Source organism: Rissa tridactyla, chromosome 11 (assembly GCF_028500815.1).
Source record: "Rissa tridactyla isolate bRisTri1 chromosome 11, bRisTri1.patW.cur.20221130, whole genome shotgun sequence".
Classification (NCBI taxonomy): domain Eukaryota; kingdom Metazoa; phylum Chordata; class Aves; order Charadriiformes; family Laridae; genus Rissa; species Rissa tridactyla.
Genome location: NC_071476.1, coordinates 989,939 through 1,008,893, shown reverse-complemented (window position 1 = coordinate 1,008,893; position 18,955 = coordinate 989,939). Strand labels below are relative to the sequence as shown.

The 18,955-nt window shown below is 65.4% G+C and overlaps 1 protein-coding gene across 4 annotated transcripts; it reads right to left on the bottom strand.

The window, feature by feature from the left end:
* Positions 1-1,518: 1,518 nt before the first annotated feature.
* RNF44 (ring finger protein 44) lies at positions 1,519-18,949 on the bottom strand. 4 transcript variants are annotated; one of them, XM_054217469.1, is made up of 11 exons: positions 18,795-18,949; positions 6,444-6,624; positions 5,839-6,055; positions 5,159-5,326; positions 4,779-4,955; positions 4,412-4,573; positions 4,203-4,327; positions 3,945-4,032; positions 3,681-3,802; positions 3,498-3,597; positions 1,519-3,226 (listed from the first exon to the last, which is right to left on the bottom strand). In XM_054217469.1, the coding sequence occupies exons 2-11, from the start codon at positions 6,548-6,550 to the stop codon at positions 3,164-3,166; spliced, it is 1,329 nt and encodes a 442-aa protein (XP_054073444.1). In that variant the 5' UTR covers positions 6,551-6,624; positions 18,795-18,949; the 3' UTR covers positions 1,519-3,163. The 4 variants fall into 4 exon arrangements, with proteins under 4 accessions (XP_054073444.1, XP_054073445.1, XP_054073446.1 ...); XM_054217470.1 differs by lacking the exon at positions 18,795-18,949 and adding an exon at positions 9,408-9,496; XM_054217471.1 differs by lacking the exon at positions 18,795-18,949 and having other exon boundaries at positions 5,839-5,958; positions 6,444-6,569.
* Positions 18,950-18,955: the final 6 nt, after the last annotated feature.

Sequence of the window (18,955 nt, the reverse complement as noted above, 5' to 3'; positions counted from 1 at the left end):
CTTGCTTCCCCCCGCAGGGTCTCCTAGTCTCCTCCAAGTCCATATCTGGGGTTCTTCCAGCCTCCGCACCCTCCCTCCACCTGCTGGGTGGCGACCTGGGGACACCATCCCTGCCCAGAGTGCTGGCCCGGCCTCAGGGCCACCCTGGGGACCCGGCGGGGCCACCCCGGCCCCCCTCGAGACAAGAGCCGGGGCACAGCGCGTTGGTATACATCATACATTTATTAGTGAATATCCCTCTCAAAATCAGCCACAACATTAAAAAAAATAATGATTGCACTACTTGGTCAAGCAGAACTAGCAACTTTCATTTTAAAAAAAGTACAAATCTGTTAAAAATTTCAATCAGTATAATACACATATATATAATACAACATACTAGTTATGTTAAATGCTACAAAACCAATATGATTCCAATGGAATGGAAAAAAAACAAACACTTTTAGAGCTTTAAGAACCTTTTTTTTTCTATATATTAGCCTTTTTTCAAATACATACATGGGAAAAATGAGGTAACTGTAAAATGTGCAAGTAACAGAGCAAAAAAAATTATATATATATATTTATATATATATATATATATATATAAAAACTTTCTAACACAGAACACACGTCCTAGCACCTTCCGGGGAGCCGCGGGGGCCGCGGGGGTCCCACCGGAGGGCCCGGGGACTGGTATAATAGAACAGTAAACAGTCCACTATCCCACCACAGGAAATCATTGGTAAACAGTGGTATCTACAGCGCAGTCAGCAATCACAAACACCCTAAATAATTGTTTTTTAGTAATTTTTTTTTTTTTTGTAATTTTTTCTTTTTGTTAATTTTTTTTTTTTTAAATGATACTTTTTAGCTGCTCATTGGAATAAATTCTGCAGCACACGAGCTGTGAGCTTTCGAGTCGCCGTCAAAGGACCGTAAGGCTTTCCTGGCTCCCTGGGCACCGCGAGGGCGGGAGGGGAGGAGGGGGGGTTGGGTGGGGTGGCGGGGGCGTCTCCGGGGGCGCGAGGCCGCCGCGCGGCACGGGGACTCCTTTGGTTATCTGTCACTGAGCGAGGGACGGGGAAGGGGGCCGGGGTCCTGCCCGAGGGGCACCGAGCCCAGCGGTGCCAGCGCCATGGCGGAGCTGGTGGTGCCGGGCCGGGAGCCCTCGGCCTCGACGCTTGGCAGGGAAAAGGCGGCAAAGGGTGAGCCGGCCAATAGCGCCGCGCCGCTCGCTGCTCCCCTGCGCCTGATTGGCTGGGCGGAGAGCGGGGGGCCGGGAGAGGCGGTGCATGGCCAATCGGGAGCGGGGTTACCTCAGCACCCCGGTGATTGGCACCGGCCCCCGCTGACCTATGGCGTGGCAGCGCGGGCAGCATCACCCCGCCCACCCACCTGCCGGGCGCGGCCCCTTGCCTCACGCCCGGCCCCAACATGGTGGCCAGGGCCACTGCAGGGGGCCAGCCCCGCCGCCTGCCCCCCGCCCCGCGGGGAGCCGCCTTCCCCCTCCACGCACCCTCCCACCCCACCCCCCAGGCCCCTTGCACACGCCGCCGCCGCGGGCACCCCTCACCCCGGCCGCCGCCTCCCGCTCGGAGGGGCGCAGAGCCCGCGGGGACGGCCCTGAAAAGTCTCACGGTCCTGCTGTGGCGTTGCGGACATGTGCAGTACAGTGCATGGCAGTATCAGCTGAGCACAAAAACCCCCATCTCCCCACCCCCCCTCACCCCACAGCCGGCTAGACGTAGCCAAGACCACGTTCCAAGCTGGTCAGACATGCATGCATATTTTGTGAACATTTACATAGGGCTGGCGTCCGCTCGGAGGCTCCCAGGCGTCAGCAACACGTGCCGCGAGGGGAGGGTGGTCCCTCTCACCACCACCACCGCCGCCGCTGCCTCCCGTCACCCTCCTGGCTAATTAATCATGCAAAACAACGGCCACGCGGGATTGCTGGAGCCGGGCGGCGGCGTGGCGGCAGCTTCGCTCCTGGTCCAGGCGCGGGCATGGGGGGGGGATATGGCGGCGAGGGGCTGCTCACAGCTCCCCCCGCCCCGTGCCAGGGCCAGGGTAGCACTGAAAATACACCATGAGGTGATGGATAAACCCCCCCCTCCCCTGCTCCGGGGGACAGGGGGGCACCCGCCGCAGCACGGCTGGCCACCCCTGCTGCCCATCAGCCGGGGGCACCGCGCCGTGCCGTCCAGCCAGCAGGACGGGGGCGCGGGGCTATGTCGATTCATGGCGGCGGGCCAGAAAAACAGCGGGAGCCGGGCGGCACACCGCATGCCCATGGCCGCCGGGACAGGGCTGGGCCCCCACCCCAGGCCTGGCTGCCCCGCGGGACATCACATGGCCCGGCCCCGGGAGCTGCGCCGGGCGGGCACGGGGGAACGAACGGGGAGAGGGGCCGGGGCCGCACCGTCCTCCCACCAGGGAAAGACCCCAAGCAGCCATAACCCTCTGGGGCTTCCCAGGGCAGCCAAGGCGGGAGAGGGGCCGCGCCGGGCTGTGTGCGGGAGCGGGGACGGCAGCGTTCCTGCCCCCGCCACGCCGCGGGGTTGCTGGTGTCCCACCTTGGCCACGCGCCACCGGCCACCTCCTCCGGCTGCCCCCCGGGCCGGCTCGGGGTGCTGCCGGCATCAAACCCACGGCGCTCCCTCCTCTCTCCTCCCCGCGTCCTCCGCGAGCAACGCCGAGGGGAGGTGCCGCCTGCGCACCAGTGGGTCAAACGGCCACGGAACCAAAAACGCGACGGAAAAGGAAAGGAAACAAGGGGAGGGAAAAAACAACAAACCACTCTACCATGAAAAAAAAAAAAAAAAGTGACAAAGGGAAAAAACACTAATTCCCTAGTGGAGTATAAAGACCTGGAAAGTGATGGAGCAACAACAGCGTCTTTGGAGCGTGGAGGGCACGGCCACACGCCTCCCGCCTCCAGCACAACACGATTCGGGGCCCGGGGAGCGCAGCGGGCAGGCGTCCGGCCGAGTCCGTGCCCCAGCGGGGAGGAGGAGGGCTGGCCGGGAGCCCGGACTGCTCAATGCTCACCACATCCGAGGAGAGGCTTTGGGGAGGGGGGGTAAGCGCAGGGTCAGGCCCTAGCAGCGGGCAGCGGCCCCCGCCCCTGGCCCGGCGTCCTCGTCCTCTAGCGAATTGTGCGGCACAGCGCCCGCCAGCCTCAGTCCGCCTCCCGCTGCACCTCCGACGCGTCCGCCCGGCAGATGGGGCACGTGCGGTTCGCCTGCGGGCAAGGAGAGACGGGGGCAGGTGAGTGGGCACCCCATGGCATCAGCTGCACCCAGGGTCCCCCCCCCTGAGCCCAGCGCCAAGGGTTGGAAGCACCCCATAGTGTGCCACATCCTGGGATTCCCTGACCCGTCCCAGCACGGTGCTTGGCCCCTGCTCCCAGCGCATCCCGTGTTGCATGGCACCGAGGCCACCCGAAAGGCAGTGACACCCCAAGAAGCCGCCCCGCTCCCCACCCCCCGTTCCCCGACAGGCACGGGCAGTACCTTTAACCATTTGTCGACACACTTGGCGTGGAACTCGTGGTTGCAGGGCAGGACGCGGAGAAGCTGCCGGGCCTCGAAGTCGCTGAAGCACACGACGCACCTGGGGGAAGCAGCTGTCAGTATGGCCCCGCTGCACAGCCATGGCCCCCCCATCCCCCCCGACGGTGCCCCGGGCTCACTCACAGGGTCTGCTCAGACTGGTGGCTCTCGGGGTTGAAGCGGTAGGACGGGAGGTGCTCGATGTCTGCTTTGGTGAGTCCCCGCGGCTTGGCCTCCCCCAGCCGCTCGGCCAGGTTCAGCAGTGCCTGGAGGGAGACGCAGAGGCCGGCTCAGGTCGGCTCACGCCCCGGCACAGCACCCCTCCAGGCTCTCCCCACCCCGGCAGAGCGATCCCCAAGCCCCTCCCCAGCTCCCCCATTCCGTCACCCTAAAGCAGAGCTGACGCACCTCGTAATTCTCCATCTCCACATCGTCCACGTCCAGGTCTAGGCTGATCGTGGGCCCCACGGCCGTCGGCGACACGGGAAGCATAGAGCTGGGTTGGGGGGGAAGGACAGGGGGGTTGGCCACAAACCCCAACCTCCACCCTGGCATCCCCAGGGGGGCAGAGCCATCTGTGCCAACGCCACGATGCTGTGCCCCCCATCTGTGGTGCCACCCCTGCCCCACACGTCCCCCTGTATCCCCCCCCACCCCGGTACTCACAGGAAATAGGGCAGGAAGCTCGGGTAGTACGGGGGGGGCGGCGGAGGGGGCGGTGGGGGGGGCAGCGCCTGCTGCAGCCGGTACCGCTGGGTGTTCAGCCGCCGGGGCATCATGTGGGGGTATGGCTGCGGAGAGAGACGGGGTGCTCAGAGCTGTGCCAGCCCCACGGCGTCCCCCCCACCCCCACCCCCCCCACGATGGGGACTCACCACGCCGAATGGCAGTTCTTGGTGCAGCGGGTCATGGGGGAGGTAATGCAGCGGCACGGAGGGGGACAGGGTGGGAGCGTGGTGGGATGGGGGGTACGTGAAGCCCGCGATGGGGTGCTGCTCCCCTCGCAGGTCCACGTCATTGTCTATCCTCTGCAGAGGCTGTGGGGAGAAACAGTTAGGCTGGAAGGGGCGTCCCAAATTACACCCCCCTGACACTGGCAGGACAGAGGCACCCTGGGCATCCCACCCATCACCCCCGGGTCAGACCCACAGGACAGGGTGCAGAAGGACAAGACCCCAAGGTGGTCTTCGTTGGGCCATGGGGCATGTTGTGTCCCCAGCCCGTACCCCCACCCCAACTCACCATGCGCGGGTGCTGGGCTTGGAGAGGTACGAACTGCCCCAGGGGGGCCATGTGGGGCGGCTGGTGGGGGGGCACTGGTGGCGGAGGGGGGTGCAGGATGTAATGGTCGCTGGAGATGATGGGGGGGAACGTCTGGTAGGAGACGGGGAGCTGTTGCATGGCGCATGCCTGGATCAGCTGTGGGGGAGAGAGAGAAAAACAGGGATCAGACACCCAGCGTGGGCATGGGTGCAGCCCTGCCCCCTCCCAGGGCCTCCAACAGACCCCGTGCCCCCAGAAACTTGCACTCCAGTGGGCCTGGGCACCCACGCGATCTCCAGGCACCCACGGCCCAGGCTGTCCCCAGGCGTCCCCTGTGGGTGTCCCCCGCCGTGACTCACCGGGGGCGGGAGGCAGCAGAGCGGGTAGTGCTGTCCACTGAACATCACTGAGCATGCTGGGAGCTGCTGGGTGCTGCACCCAGGGATGTGCTGGCCGGCGTGGATGGGGAAGCCTTGCGTCGTGACGGTGGTAACCGTGTAAGAGAGAGGGACGGGTCCCTGGTGCACCTGAGGACGAGGCGCCGAGGGCACAGTCAGGGTACAGCCCCGGCCGAGCTGTCCCCGTCCCGGCAGGGTGGCAGCAGGGCGCTGAGCATCCAGCACTGAGACGCAGCCGCCTGGCACCTCCATCCCACTGGTGTGGCCAGAGGAGGGGGACTGAGTGCAGGATGGGTTCGGGGGAGGGTTTGGACCCCTCTTTGCTCCCCTCAGTCAGCTGGCATGGCCTCCAACCCAGCACCGCCACCACGGACAATGGTGACAGTTGTGACATGAACAACCCTATGAGGGGACTGTCCCCAGCCCCTGGGAGCAGGGACCACCCTGGGCACACCCAAGCTGGCAGGGGGACCCCAGGGTTTACGTGCTTGGAGGACAAGAGCCCTGGCAGCCTCAGGGCTGGGTGCTTCCAGCAGCAAGAGACTGGCCAGAGGGGACGCAGGGGCATGTCTCGGGACCGCTGCCCAAGACACCAGCCCGGGCCCACCCTTAGAACTGAGGCTGGGGGCTGCAGCACCTACCTGGTCATGCAGATCCACCATGAATGGGTTCTGGTGGGGCGGGTGAGCGGCCGGGTGAAGCATTCGTGGCGGCGTGCTGGGGAGAGCGTAGGCGCGGGGCTCATCTACAGGGATGTGCGGCTGCTGGGGGAAGGCAGGGTGCAGCTGGGGCTCATCCTGGCCCAGCAGGGTTGCCAGAGGTCGGTCGCGTCGTCCCCACTGACGCCTGGCAGGGGGGCTGCGGGGCCACCGCAGGAGAGAAACAGAGCAGGAGTGACCCCTGGGCCAGGGGCACCACAGCCCCGGGCAAGGTGGCTGCAGGCAGGTCAGTGCCAGCCCGGCTCCCAGGACGAGATGCTCAGGGCATCGTGCCAGGCCAGGCTCCTCCTCTGGCTGGGGAGCTCCAGAACTGGTTCCTCCTCTCACCCTGCATGTGTCCCCCCGCCATGTCCCCAGCCCTGCTCCTGGGGCACCCGTCGGCTGGGCCAGGTAGACACGGTTCCCTGCTGCGATCTGCCCGCAAGGCCCCCAGGAGAGAGTGGCTTGCCCCAGCAGGACCATGGAATCAGCCCCGTGTCCCCACACACCATGGGTGACAGGGCCCCGCACTGCCCTGCGCCCCGTACCTTCGCCGGAGGTGGTCGGGGCTGCTGCAGGGTCCCCCCGAGAAACGGCGCTGGTTAAAAGGGGCAGAGGGTGGCCGCCTATTCACTGCCAGTTCCCATGGTCGCATTGGTGACGTCGGGAGGCGGATGGGCACACGGGACCTCAGGCTCCAGGCAGGGCGAGACACCAGCACCTTGGATCCTGCGAGAAGGACAGCGGGTCACGGCACCCCAACCCTGGGGGCTGGGTGAGCCCCGAACCCTCCCCGCGCCCCAGGCCTGGGCAGCACCGCCCCAGCCCCTGCCCCCGCCGCCTGCTTTGGGAGAGGGATGGGGGGAGAGGCATGGAGCGAGGCCAGGGCAGCCGCTGCACCTGCAAACATGCTGGGGGGGGTTGCAGCCCACCTGACTCCTGCCCGGGCCCCCTCTGCATTGGGAGCCAGGTCACCTTTCCCATGCCCAGCCCTGTCACCCGCACAAGTGACTCTGGGCCACTCCAGCACCACTGTCCCCGCACGGCTCAGCCTGCTGCTCCCTCCCCACAGCGATGGTAACGGCAATGACCCCTTGCTTCTCCAGGACCTAGACCTATGCCCACCCCACCTCCTGGGGCTGGATGCAGCCCTGGGTGGGGGGGGCGGTGGGGCAGGAAGAGCCCGTCCCCCTCCCAGTTACCCTGTTACTGTCCCTCCATTGCATGGCCAGAGCCACCCCCCCATGCAAGACACGGACACCGAATGAGAGAGAAGCACTTGTTTTTGGCACAGAGAAAAGCAAGCGGCGAAGGGCCCTGTGGCTGCGGCAGTGTCCCAGGCTGCTGGCCGGGGAGCCTGAGCCCTGGCGTGGGGGGGGTTCCAGCGTGTCCGTGGCCAAGACAGGCTCCGGTGCTGCTCTAGGGGCGGCTCTCTCTCGCTGGGCTCCTGCACGTCCTACTCTGGACTGACGCTGCCGCCCCAGTGACAGGCGCGGGTGGCTGGCAGGGGACAGCAGGGCTCACGGCCCCGCTCCGGCTCAGCCTGTGCAGTCAACTCTCCGCAGCATACGGGGCACGACCGCACGTCCCCATGAAGGGGCGGACAGGCATGGGCAGCTCTGCTCCCCGCTCCGCCCCACAGGCAGGGGGTCAGTGGGAACACATCCCCAGGCCTGCCCCACCTCTCCTCCCGCGCCCAGCCTGGCAGGTGTCCCCATGTCAGAGCCCCACATTTCGCCCCCCCAGCCCCAGTGAAGCTTGGGCACTGCACAGAGGAGACATCTGCACGTGGGGCTGCGCTTTCGCAGGCTCTGGCTCCCCTGGCCCCAAAAGGGCTTTCCCCTGCCTCCATGTGTGTTCAACCCCCCCCCACCTCCCCCTAAGAGGCCTCCCCCGGGCACCCTCCAGCCCCTCTGCCAGCCTCCCTCACCCTCCATAGCCACGGCCAGCAAGCGGGAGCAGCCACGGCCTCGGCACTGCACCCCACGTGCCCCTAAATCCATCTCACTTGCAGGCTGATGGTGTGTGTGTCCCCCTCAAAGCAGCTCCTTCAGCCCTACCTCCTCCTCCTGCTCCTCGATGCCCGTGGCAGAGGCACGCCGGGGCCAGGAAGGGCACCCCGAGCCAGGGAGCACTGCCCAGCCCCAGGAGGAGCCCCCCAGGGTCTCACCCCAGCAGGGAGAAGGTGCAATGTCACGCCTGGGTGACAGACATCACCAACCGTGGCGGGAAGTCACCGGGGCGAGCCCTGTGCCACACACAGGTCTCCTCTTAACCTCACCCCCATCTACCATACCATTTCGGAAGCTGAAAGCAAATTTCTCTCTGTTTTGGGGGCAAAAGGAAAGAAGAAAAACCCCAAAGCCACAGGCTGAGCCTACCAGGAGCCCGTCTGTGGCTGCCGCCGGGGAAGGGGCCGTGCCCAAGGACAGGGGTTTGTCCCCGGGGTGTTCTATCCTGCTCCCGAGCCTCTGCCCGGGTGTCCCCGCCAGCGGGCTGGGGGCTGGGGCGCAGTGGTGGCCCGGGGGTGTCACTGCCTCCCACTCACTCTCGGTGCACACGTGCTGCAAGGGCCCTGCGTGACCCGGCGGGCACCTTCCAGACCAGACACCCCAGCAATGGGCTCGGGGACGGGGACACTAAAGCCACGCAGGGGCTCTCCTGTTGGCGGGACCCCCGGAGCCGGGGCGGGGGGGGCTGCCCGGGCTCCCGACACCCCGAGGACACGTCTCCCAGCGCGGGATGGTGGTGACCGAGGGGCACGGGGCTGGCATGGTCCCCCCGTCCTGCCACAACCAGCACCCCCCCGAGGCACTCATCCTCCTGTCCCACCCCGGGCAGGGTCACCGTGACCCCGCGGGGGCCACCGGAGCGCAGGGGACCCCGCGCCCCTCGGTGGGGCGAGGCAGCTGCCGGGCCCCGCCGAGAACAAAGTTAGCAGCGCGCCAGCGCTCACGCCCGGTGCCATCTGCTCGGGCAGAGCCGGGCTCCGGGGCCGCCGGGGGAGCCGCCCGCCCCGCCGCCGCCTCCGCGGGGGTCCTGCCACCCCGCTGCCACCCCTCGCCGGCTCCGCTCCGGCACCCCGGGCTCCCCCGCCGCCCCCACGGGAGCGCCGCCAACTCCCCCGGGAGCGGGGTCACCGCTGGCCCCGCGGCCCCGTCGGAGGGCCGACCCTGACCCCAAACCCGAGCCCAGCCCCGGGGCTCTCCGGGACGGCGGAGCACCCCGCCGGGTGCAGCACCCCGCCGGGGCACCCCCAACCCCGCAGCCCCCCATCCCCCGCGGGTGCACCGCCCGCCCGGCAGCCCGCGCCCCCCGCCGGTGCCGGTGCCGGGCGCGGAGCTGTGGCTTTAAGAGCGGCCGCTCCGGGGCCATGTGCTCGGCGCCAAACAAAAGCAATAACAAAGGCGGCCGCCGGGCCCCGCCGCCGCCGCCCGGGGCAGGTGCCGGCGGGGCTCCGGGGGGCGGCCCCCACCCCGCTCCCGCCCCCACCCCCACCCCCCCGCACTTACCTGCACCGATGGCCTAGGCCGCCGCTCCGGTGCCGCTGCGGCGCCCCCGCCCCCTCCCGCCGCTCTTTGTTCGCCGACGCCGGGCCCGGGCCTGCCCCCCCGCCCGCCCGCCGCCGGCCCTCCCTCCCGCCCGCCTCCCGCCCCCCGCCGGGACGGCCCCCTCCCCGCCGCCGCTGTTTCCGGTGCCTCTTTGTTTTCCGCCGCGGCGGGCCGGGGGGAAGGGGGGGGTCGCGCGGGGGGGGTGCCTGCCCCTTTAAGAACCGGCGGCGGCAGCGGGACGCGCCGGACCGAGTCACAACACTCGGGAGGCCCCGAGGGCGCGCGCGGCCGGGGGGGGGGGGGGGGGGCGGGAGTGTGTACGGGGGGGGAGGGGAGTGAGGGGGGGACGGCGCGGCGCGCGCGCGCCCCACGTGACCAGGCGTGTCACGCTCCGCAGCCATCTTGGAGGCGCGGGGCCGGGCCGCCACGCGGGGCAGCGCCGGCCCCCCTCGCCCTCGCCACCCCCCCCCCCCCGCCCCGGGGGGCGGTGTCCTAGCAACGGTCTCCATGGAGGGGGGGCCCTAGCAACGGGGCCCGCGGGCACCGGACGCCCCGCCGCCCTCAAGGGGCCCGGTACCGGACGGGCCGAGCTGGCACTTTACCTGCGGCTCTGCCCGCCGGTCCCGGCCCGACAGGCCCAAGCCGGCCGGGCCGGCAGCTCCGTGAGGGCGGTGGACCGTGGGGGACGGCGGCACCGCGTGTCCCGGCATTGCCGGCCGTGCCGCCGCGCTCCCGCTGCCCGGGCGGCCGAAAAGCTCCGGGCAAGGGGGAAGGTGAAGACAAGAGCCGGGCTCCCCGCCACCCTCCCGCGACGGGACGGGCGAGAGGCTGCGCCCCTCCCGCACCGACGGCCTGCCCGGCACGGACAGCTCTCCCAGGGCATCGCTACCCAGTCCTAATCTCCAGGCACCAGAAAAGCTCCTTTTGCTTCAGAAAAGCCTCCTGCTCTCTCCCCTCGATTAAACACGGAGCAGGAACTCCTCAGAACATCTCCCGCAGGTCAGCCCAGCAAGCAGCCCGGCTGGTGGCTAATGCCACAGCGAGAGGCCGTGCCACCGGCTCCCCACGTGCCCCCGGCAGCACCATCCATTGCCGGTCAAAGCCCTGGGCGCAGGAGAGTGCATCGGAGCAGCCTTGCTGAAAGCCAGATGCTGCATCCAAGCCCAACTTCCCCGGGTTACAACACACGCTTAGAAATTCCCAGGTAGGCGAGCGAGCCAGCCGGCAGCCCTGATGTAATGCCTATAAACCAGCCCTCCCCTGACAGGCTTTAAAGTGCTAACAACCAAAAGGGAGCTAATTAATTTGCAACATCACCCCTTTTAAAGAAGACCTCAGATCAGTGGCAACGATTTAACGATTAAGGTTCATCATTGCGACGAGCAGTCGGATTCAGTTTTGCCTCATCCCAGCCCCGTGCCCAGCTCCCTCAAGCCCCCTCTCAAGGCCAGTTTGCCATGTCTCATCTCCTCACCCCTACTCCAGGCATACAGGAGGAACCACACCAGCCTCGAGGATCCTCCAGCACATGGAGCATCCTGGGGCAAGCTCCACAGCCAGCTGTTTCTGCCCCCATGGTATGGGACACATGGGACAGGAAAGCGGCAGGGCAGGGGGCAGACCTGTGACGGGATCAGACCTGTCACCCCAGGAGGGTGTCAAACGACTGAATCGTCAGCGCAGGCCTGAACAATCACCCTCAAGGTCTGCTCCACTACAGCCTCTTTGCTTCAAGAGCTGGGGACCAGAGGGAAGAGGAGGAAAACAGCACTCTGCACTTCGACCTTGCCACTATTTGCAGGCAGAGGCAGCACTACACCTTTACAAGGCTGGCAGGACATGCTCTCATCGGGGACAGACCACCGCAGCAGGCAGAGGCCACAGATGGTGGATATCTGTGCAGACATTCCCTGATGACCCACTCCAGCGTCACCAGCTCCCCCCCAGCCAGCAGCTATCGATGTCCTGGGGACAGCATCGGGAGCAGCCATCAATGGAGCATGGCTCGCTGGTGAGGCACTGCTCATGCTCCCTGCCCAGCCAGGCTGGACGGTTCCCGTGGCAAAGCCAGGTCCAGCCACGCCGTGTGCGGCCGTGCTGAGCCTGCCCAGCCAGCTCCCGTGAGGACAGGCATCGTGTGTCCAGTCACAGGGTTAGAGCATGCGGAAGCGGCTCAGCCCACACCTGCACCACACCGTCTCAGGAACACAGCCACACACACAGCCACCAACATCACGCTGCCCCAGGTCCAGGAGCTCTGCCTCAAAGAGCCCTGCGCTCTGATGCTACAGCAAGGCTGGCCACAGACAGCAGCACAGGTCAGTGCTCCTGGGCCAGGACAAGGGGTCCCCAGTCCAGCCACCAACACCTGCGACACCCCAGGTGAGCGGGACCCCCTGTGCCAGGCAGCAGCCTTAGAAAGCTGCGAGGGCTGCGAGGGCTGAACTTGGCTGTTCCATAGCCAACAGGCAGCCCATCCTCTCCCTCATGAGAGCCAGGGGCCAGCAGAACCAAAGCCTCCGCGAGCCCAGGCTCTTTAAGACACCATCTGCTGCCACAGACGTGCCGCCTCCCTTGCCCCATATATAGGTCAGATCTGTCACAGGATTAGCCGGGGTGATTCGAGTGGTGTGAGCACGTCTCCCACTGGAGGTGTGCTCTGACCCATCCTCTACCCAACACCCAGCATGCCAACGGCTCGCCTCCACACTCTCCCCAGCCTCTCCCCCAAGTCCAGGGAGAGGGAGAGGCCCCAGATCCTTCTCTCCCCTCCCCAGTGCCTGCAAAACAAGTGGGAAGAAACCAACACTAAGCACCCAGAAGCTCTGAGGCTGCAGGGGGAGCAGCAGGAGTGTCCCCACCCTACCCAAGGCCCAACAGAAGCACCGGGGGACATGGGACACCCCATCAGGAGCAGCTACCGCAGGGTGAAGTGCATCTCCACTGGGGAGACGGGGGGGTGAGGAGCTCCTTCCCTGCTCCGCACATCCCAGTGGAGCCGAGTTCGCTGGCAGTGGAGGCAGGACGCCTCTGCTGCGATCACACGCCACCCACTCACACCCCCGGACTGACAGCACTCCCATCAAACGCCTCCAGCCACACACACGTGGAGAATGCTGACATGAGGAGCGAGTAGCTGCACAGGCAGCGGAACTGATAACGCCCGGTTTCCTGTCGATCTCTCCCACGTGGATTCTCTGATGTCTAATAGCAAGGCAGAGCTGCACTGCAGAGGGAGAACTAGCAGCATCTTCCTCCCCACAAGCCAGAGCCTGTAGCAAGCTGAGACCTTTGAGACAGCTACCACACCTGACACCTACCACAACTGACACCAACCAGCAAGTTCAAAGTGGAGAGGAGAAGACTCGCAAATAAACAGTAAGCTTGCACAAGCCTTCACTTCCTCAGGACAGGGGAAAAAATCTGCAGAGATATCTCCACCTTCCTTCATTTGCCCTAGAAACACCGGCACGACCTGAATAACACGACCAGAAGGCTGCTGGTGCAGCAGCCAGGTCCAGCTCAGGTACCTCAGTAGCTCAGCAGCATCAAGCAATCAATGGGTCGTGCCCTCCGCTCTTCTGGGTGGACTCTTCTCCCCTGGACAGAAGCACTTTGAACCGCGCTCACCTCTGTCTCTCCTGGTGTCCTGCAGCAGCCAGTTCCACAGCTCAGTTGCACATGGGTGGAGAGAGAAGAGCAAACGCCACCACGTCCGTCCCCAACCTGCTGCCTGGGCAGCCTCCCCAGCCCTCCCCTTCCTTCCTACCACAAGACACCGTGGCTCAGGACTCCATACTCCTCCGCCCTTCACATTTTAGTTCTCTTTTCAGACAGCTCTTTCCTAAAACAGACCCAATCTCTCCTTGGGCAGCACCAGCCCAGAGAGCAGGGATTCCAGCCCTCCTCCCCATCCCCACACAGCATCCCTGGGAGTCCCCAGCTCACCTGCCACCACTCCACAAGCATCCTTCCGAGTCCAGCCCGCTCTCTACATGCTGTGCACAGTGTTAATAGCGTCTGCCAAACGAGCGGTCGAGGGCAGAAGGGGCTGGGTTCCAGACACCTTCCCCACTGCTCGGCCGGCTTGGCTTAGGCTGGACCCCTCCGCCTCCCCTCCCCGCTGCCCTTCTGCTGCCGGTGCGCAGGAGGCAGAGCGGCAGCGTCTGGTGTCGTGGCTCCAGCGAAAGGATACGGGCAGAGCCAGAAGCTGGTGGACGGCGAAAAGCAATTTCGTTACCGCTCAGCAAAACGAAGCGTCTCTTGAAAGCGCTAGTGACAGTCAGGAAGTTGGGTTGGGTGTTTTGTTTTGCATTTTAAGAAGCCTGCAGGGACACTGACAACCTGCAACGATCATTTTCAGAAAGGAGCCCAGAGAAATTCATGGTTTTCAACAATCATTTACCCTCTTTTGTCCTTGATTTAAAATTTGCCAAGAGGCTGCTTGCAAGATGCACCTAAACAGGCACGGACCACTGCCTTAAGCGTGAAGGAGGTTTGCTGCAATACCTCCCCAGTACATCACTCACAGAGAACCCCACACCAGTGCCTGGGGATGGTTTTAAACGCAAAAACATGACTTCCAAGCTGACAGCCCCTGTGCACAAAGCGCAACTGTGCGGTGACAACAGAGCAGCCTGGGGCACAGGAGCTGGCTGACCTCTGCTACAGCTCTCGCCGGCAGATTTTTATTGTTCACCGCTTTCCCCAAACACAGGCGCAGAGAGAAAAGCAACTCAGACACTCGGCTCAAAATGCAAATGCAGCCAGGGAGCCCCACCAGCACAGCGGGGAAAAGACAACCTGCTGGAGGGGACCGACGCTCGGCGCTGCCAGGCTGGGGGGAGGAAGGACCAGAGCACGGGCCCTCCCTTCCCAGGGGTGACAGTGAGAGGTGCTGGAGCCCTCGGTCACCACCACAGAGGTTCACCCAAGAGGAAGCAGCTCCTAGCACACGACATCGCAGGCCAGTCCTCCGCTCTGCAGGGTCAAGCTGAAATCCCTTGTCCTGCTTTCTAGGGTAGCCAAGGAAAGCCCACAGCTACAGCTCTGCAGCCAGCGAGGCCAGGTCTCCAGGGACCGGGCTGCAGCTGGAAAATAATATTCCCAAGGCCTGTCACAAGTGCTGCTTGCTGGGGACACTGCTTGCCTCGCCCTCTGCCATGCAGGCAGTGAAGTGGGGAGCCCTCCCAAACCACCCCGCTCCAGAAAACTCAGATACCCGGCATTTGACACAGGCCCCCATGGGCTGCTTGTGCCCTCCAGAACACAGCTCCTGCTCTGAAAGGCTGAGGACTTGCAGGTGCAAGGGCAAAGATAAGCACCCTGGTGTGGCTCTGCTGCCCAGAGCTGGCAGGCTGGCTTCTCCCAGCACCCTCGTGAACCAACAGCACGGATCCACACTGCTCCTCACCAGAACTGACCTGTCCCGGGCAGCCACGCAACATCTTCTTGCAGCTCGGTGACCGCAGGGCTCAGGGCCTGGCTCTCCCGAGTTGCTGCCAGGCCAGTGTCACAGGGCCTCTGGAACGGGTCCCCAGCACCAGCAGCTTCCTCGGACATTTTAGCAGCTTCTAACACACCAAACTGGCACCCTATGTTCTGTGCCTGCCTGGTGGGTATGCAAATCCCTTGGCCAACCATTCACCTACACAGGGCAGGCAACAAACCACGTTTCTCCAGCTCACCCTGAGCAGGGAGCTAAGGGATAGCAGAAAAATGCCATGCATCAGCTCATCGATTCAGAGATGAAAAACAAAAGCATCCAAAAGCTCCATGTTTTTCTGCCGAAAACCAGCGGCATGCAGCTCGCCGCTGGCTGCCCAGCCACCACCTCCCCAGCCGTGCCCCGCGGCCAGCCTCACGTGACGGTGAAGTGGATGCACACAGTAGGAGTGGCTGTAGTGACAGCGTTACAGCTTGTGTCCGACACACAGCTAAGCCCAGCAAATCCCAGCGCTCTGCAGCTCTCATTTACAAACCCCACACGCTCTGCGCAGGTACACAGGCTTCAGTGAGAGCTCGGTGCCCATGGCCCCGGGGAAACGACACCTGGGGGTGACAGCCCAGTGAGCAGGGGGCTTCCAAACTCTCCGAGGTCCACCAGTGTGAGGACAGGCCCACACCAAGCCTCAGGGACAAGAAGACCTCCTCTTGGAGCTCGCATCCCCAAGGCCAGCCCCTCTGCTATTTCAGCGCAGATACTCCCACCAGGGAAGCAGGAACACCTGGGCAGGACAACCAGCACTTCGTCCCGTCCTGCTCTGCTCCCAGTGACTTTGCTTCGTTCCCCACTGCTGCCCCAGGCTGGCAAGACTTCGCCATCTCTGCACACACCTGGAATAAGTGCTGCGAGCCAAAGCCTGGGCCCTACCTGCTGGCTGTTATTTCATTCCTCTAACAGGTCCATAAAACAGGGATAATTAAATCTCCCCTAAACTCTCTTCCATTTAAAATAAAAATCTATAGTCCCTATTTCATTAGCTGGCTCTGGGTTTTACAGCTTGATCAATTCCCCTCGCAGAGCCCTGGTCCCAGGCAGGCAGACACAAACACACAGCAGGCAGCTCCCACGGTGCAAATCAATGGGGATTCACAAAGTCTCCTCTCCCCGTTCTTTGTTCCTCGCTCACCAACAGGGAGCCACACGGTGCAGGTAGGGGTGGCGTGTTTCACTGCTCAAGGGAATGTCACTGCCACACATGGCTTCAGAGGTCAGATTTAGCGCCTGGCAAGAGCGGAGGCAGCGGCAATGCTCCCCCTCCAGCGAGGAGAGAGCCCAGCACAGGGCCCCAAAAATGCAACCTCAATGCTAAAGGCAAGGCAGCCCAGCACGCAGGTGGGGTGACGCCTCTCCGCTCACTCCAAAGTGAAGAGGGACAACGCTCAGCTCTCACGGCCACAGTCAGAGCCTTCCACAAGCATCAAATGGGAACCAAGAGCCGCCGACATCACTCTGACCTCCCCACACACAAAGCAGAAGAGACTCATCGCGGAGACTCGAGCGCAGACTCCTGCCCTTCTGCCGCTGCCCTGCCACACACCACCTTCCCCCCGCCAGCGTGCCAGGCCGGTGGCTGGAGCTGCCGGGGCTCCAGATGGCTCTCACCACCCCTGCAAGCCTCTCCCTCTGCTGCAGTGGGGAGCTACCAGATGGAGGGACCACAGCAGCAGTGAGAGCTGCACAGACAGCGGATGGACAGGGCGCCTGCCTGCCCATGGAGCAGAGATCCGCACCCCGTGCAGCCCTTGCCCCAGGTCAGCGCCCAGGTGCCACCCAGCGCCCATCACACCATTTCCCTCCGCTCCAAACACGCACTCCTCCCACCCGCCTTTGCTCAGACAGAAAGCAGCGAGATGCCACGGTCCCCGTCCTGCCTGTGCCAGGACATGCCGCAGAGGCAACCCCGGAGGGAAATCCCAGCAGCCCTGGCCGCACAGTGCCAACGACCGACAGACCGCACCGCCTGGGCCTGAACCCCAATCTCCACCAACCCGCCTGCAGGCAGGCCAGCATGCTGGGACCTGCCAGGGGACATCAGGGCAGGTCGCTGGGACACGGGAACAGCCACATATCAGAGCGCCTGGTTCCAAGCAAGGCTGGGGGGGACAAAGCCCCGCCACCCCCCCACAACTCCCTGCATGGCTGCCTGCAAGGGGGTGACACCGGAGCCTCCCAAACGCACCGAGGTGGCTCCCGTCTCACCTCCCATGCCGACACCTGCTCTGCTGGTACCACTGCCCAAGCGCAGGGGTGCGCAGGGGTCACAAGTCACCTGCAAAACCAAACCCACCACCCGAGGGGCGTGACACCGCAGAGCGTGGCTCCCGCCACCCGTCCAGCCTCAAAGCAAACACCCAAAGGTGACAAACAAAGGCACCCGGCAGGCACTCCGCATTAGCAGTATTTTTAGACACTGCTATGGAGCCGGCCTTATTATTTTCATTGCAACGTGCATAATTACCCACCATGCACCGCAGTGACATCAGACGCAGCCTGCTCCCCTCTGACAGCCGGAGAGGCCGGCGCCTGCTCTTCCTCCTGGGTCTCCCAGCCTCGGGGACTAACCTGTCCCCCTGGGCTCCGCCCGGCGCATCTCCCCAGGGCACAGGGGGACGTGGGGTCCCAGTGAGTCAGAGCCGGCAGCGGAGCCAAAATGGGTGCAGGTGGCAGAGGGACTGAGCGAGGTGGTGACACGGGATGGCGAGGAGGGGAGCACGGGGACAAGCTCCAGAGCTGCAAGGCTGTGCCGGAGCACGGGGCCGGTGCAGAGCTTGTGGCCAAGATGCCAGCACAAAATCGAGCCATGCTGGTGGGAAGAGGGACTGTGCCCACAGGGAGGGACAGCCCCCACCTGGCCACAAGCTGCCCGCGGGGCTCAACCCCTACCCGGGGAAGCAAGCCCCGGCACACACCCCGGCTGCCTGCACCCCAGTCCCACGCATCCTCTGCGGGACGGGGCTGCCACCGGCCCCGCTCGCAGCCCACGCTGTCGGCACACACCCCGCAGGGTCGGTGGCACGGCCTGTCCCACGGCCACGGCCACTGCCACCACCACCCGGTCACTCGGGGCTTGTTTGTTTCCCACCTCTTCCCCATTTACAACTTTCTCAAGAGTTTCGCCATTTCCCCTCCCATCCCCTCTCACACGCCCCGAGCCGGGCCCACCTTACCGACCCCGGGTCGGGCAGCGGGGCCCCGGGGCTCCGGCAGCAGCGGTGGAACATCCCCGGGGTGTCCAGCGACACAGAACCGACCTCGGCAGCAGCCACCGGCCGGGGACGCGGGAGCCCCCCGCCCCCGAGAAGGGGCTACGGCCGGGGCAGCCCCCGCTCCACCGGTCAGGCCCTGAGGGGCGGCAGGGCTCCGGCTCCGCCGCCCTCCCCGGTGCCCGCGGCTCCCCCCTCCCTGAAAACCGGGGGCTCCTCCCGCCGCCGTGCGGCTGCCGGTGCGCCGGGCCCTGCCGCCCTTTGCGGCCACCACCCCCGCGCACCGGGCCCTGCGCTCGGCCCCGGTGCGCCAGGCCCCCGCCCCCTCCAAGCCACCGCGCACCGGGCTGGGCCCGGCCGCCCCCCGCCGCGCACCGGGCCCCGCTCGCTCCTTCTCCCGTCGCACCGGGATTCGCCGGCCCGTGCATCCTCTCCCCTCGCACCGGGCCCTGCCTGCCGCCCTCCCCGCTGCACCGAGGCCGGCCTCCCCGCCCCCCTGCACCGGCCCTACCTACCTCCTTTCCCCGCTGCACCGGGGCCTGCCCTCCCCAAGCCCCGGGCCCTGCCCGCCGCCCTCTCCCGGTGCACCGGCCCTGCCCAGCGCAGCCCGGGCCCGCCGCCGCTGCGCCCCGCACCTACCGGAGGCGCGCCCCCGGCGCTCAGCGAGCCTCTCGGTGCCTGCCCCGGCCCTGCCCGCCGCTCAGCCCGCTCGCATGGCGCGGCGGCCGGGCCCGCCGGGCTCGGTGTCCGTCCCGGTGCCGCTCCCGCTCCGGCCTCGGCCCGGCCTCAGCCCCGCCTCA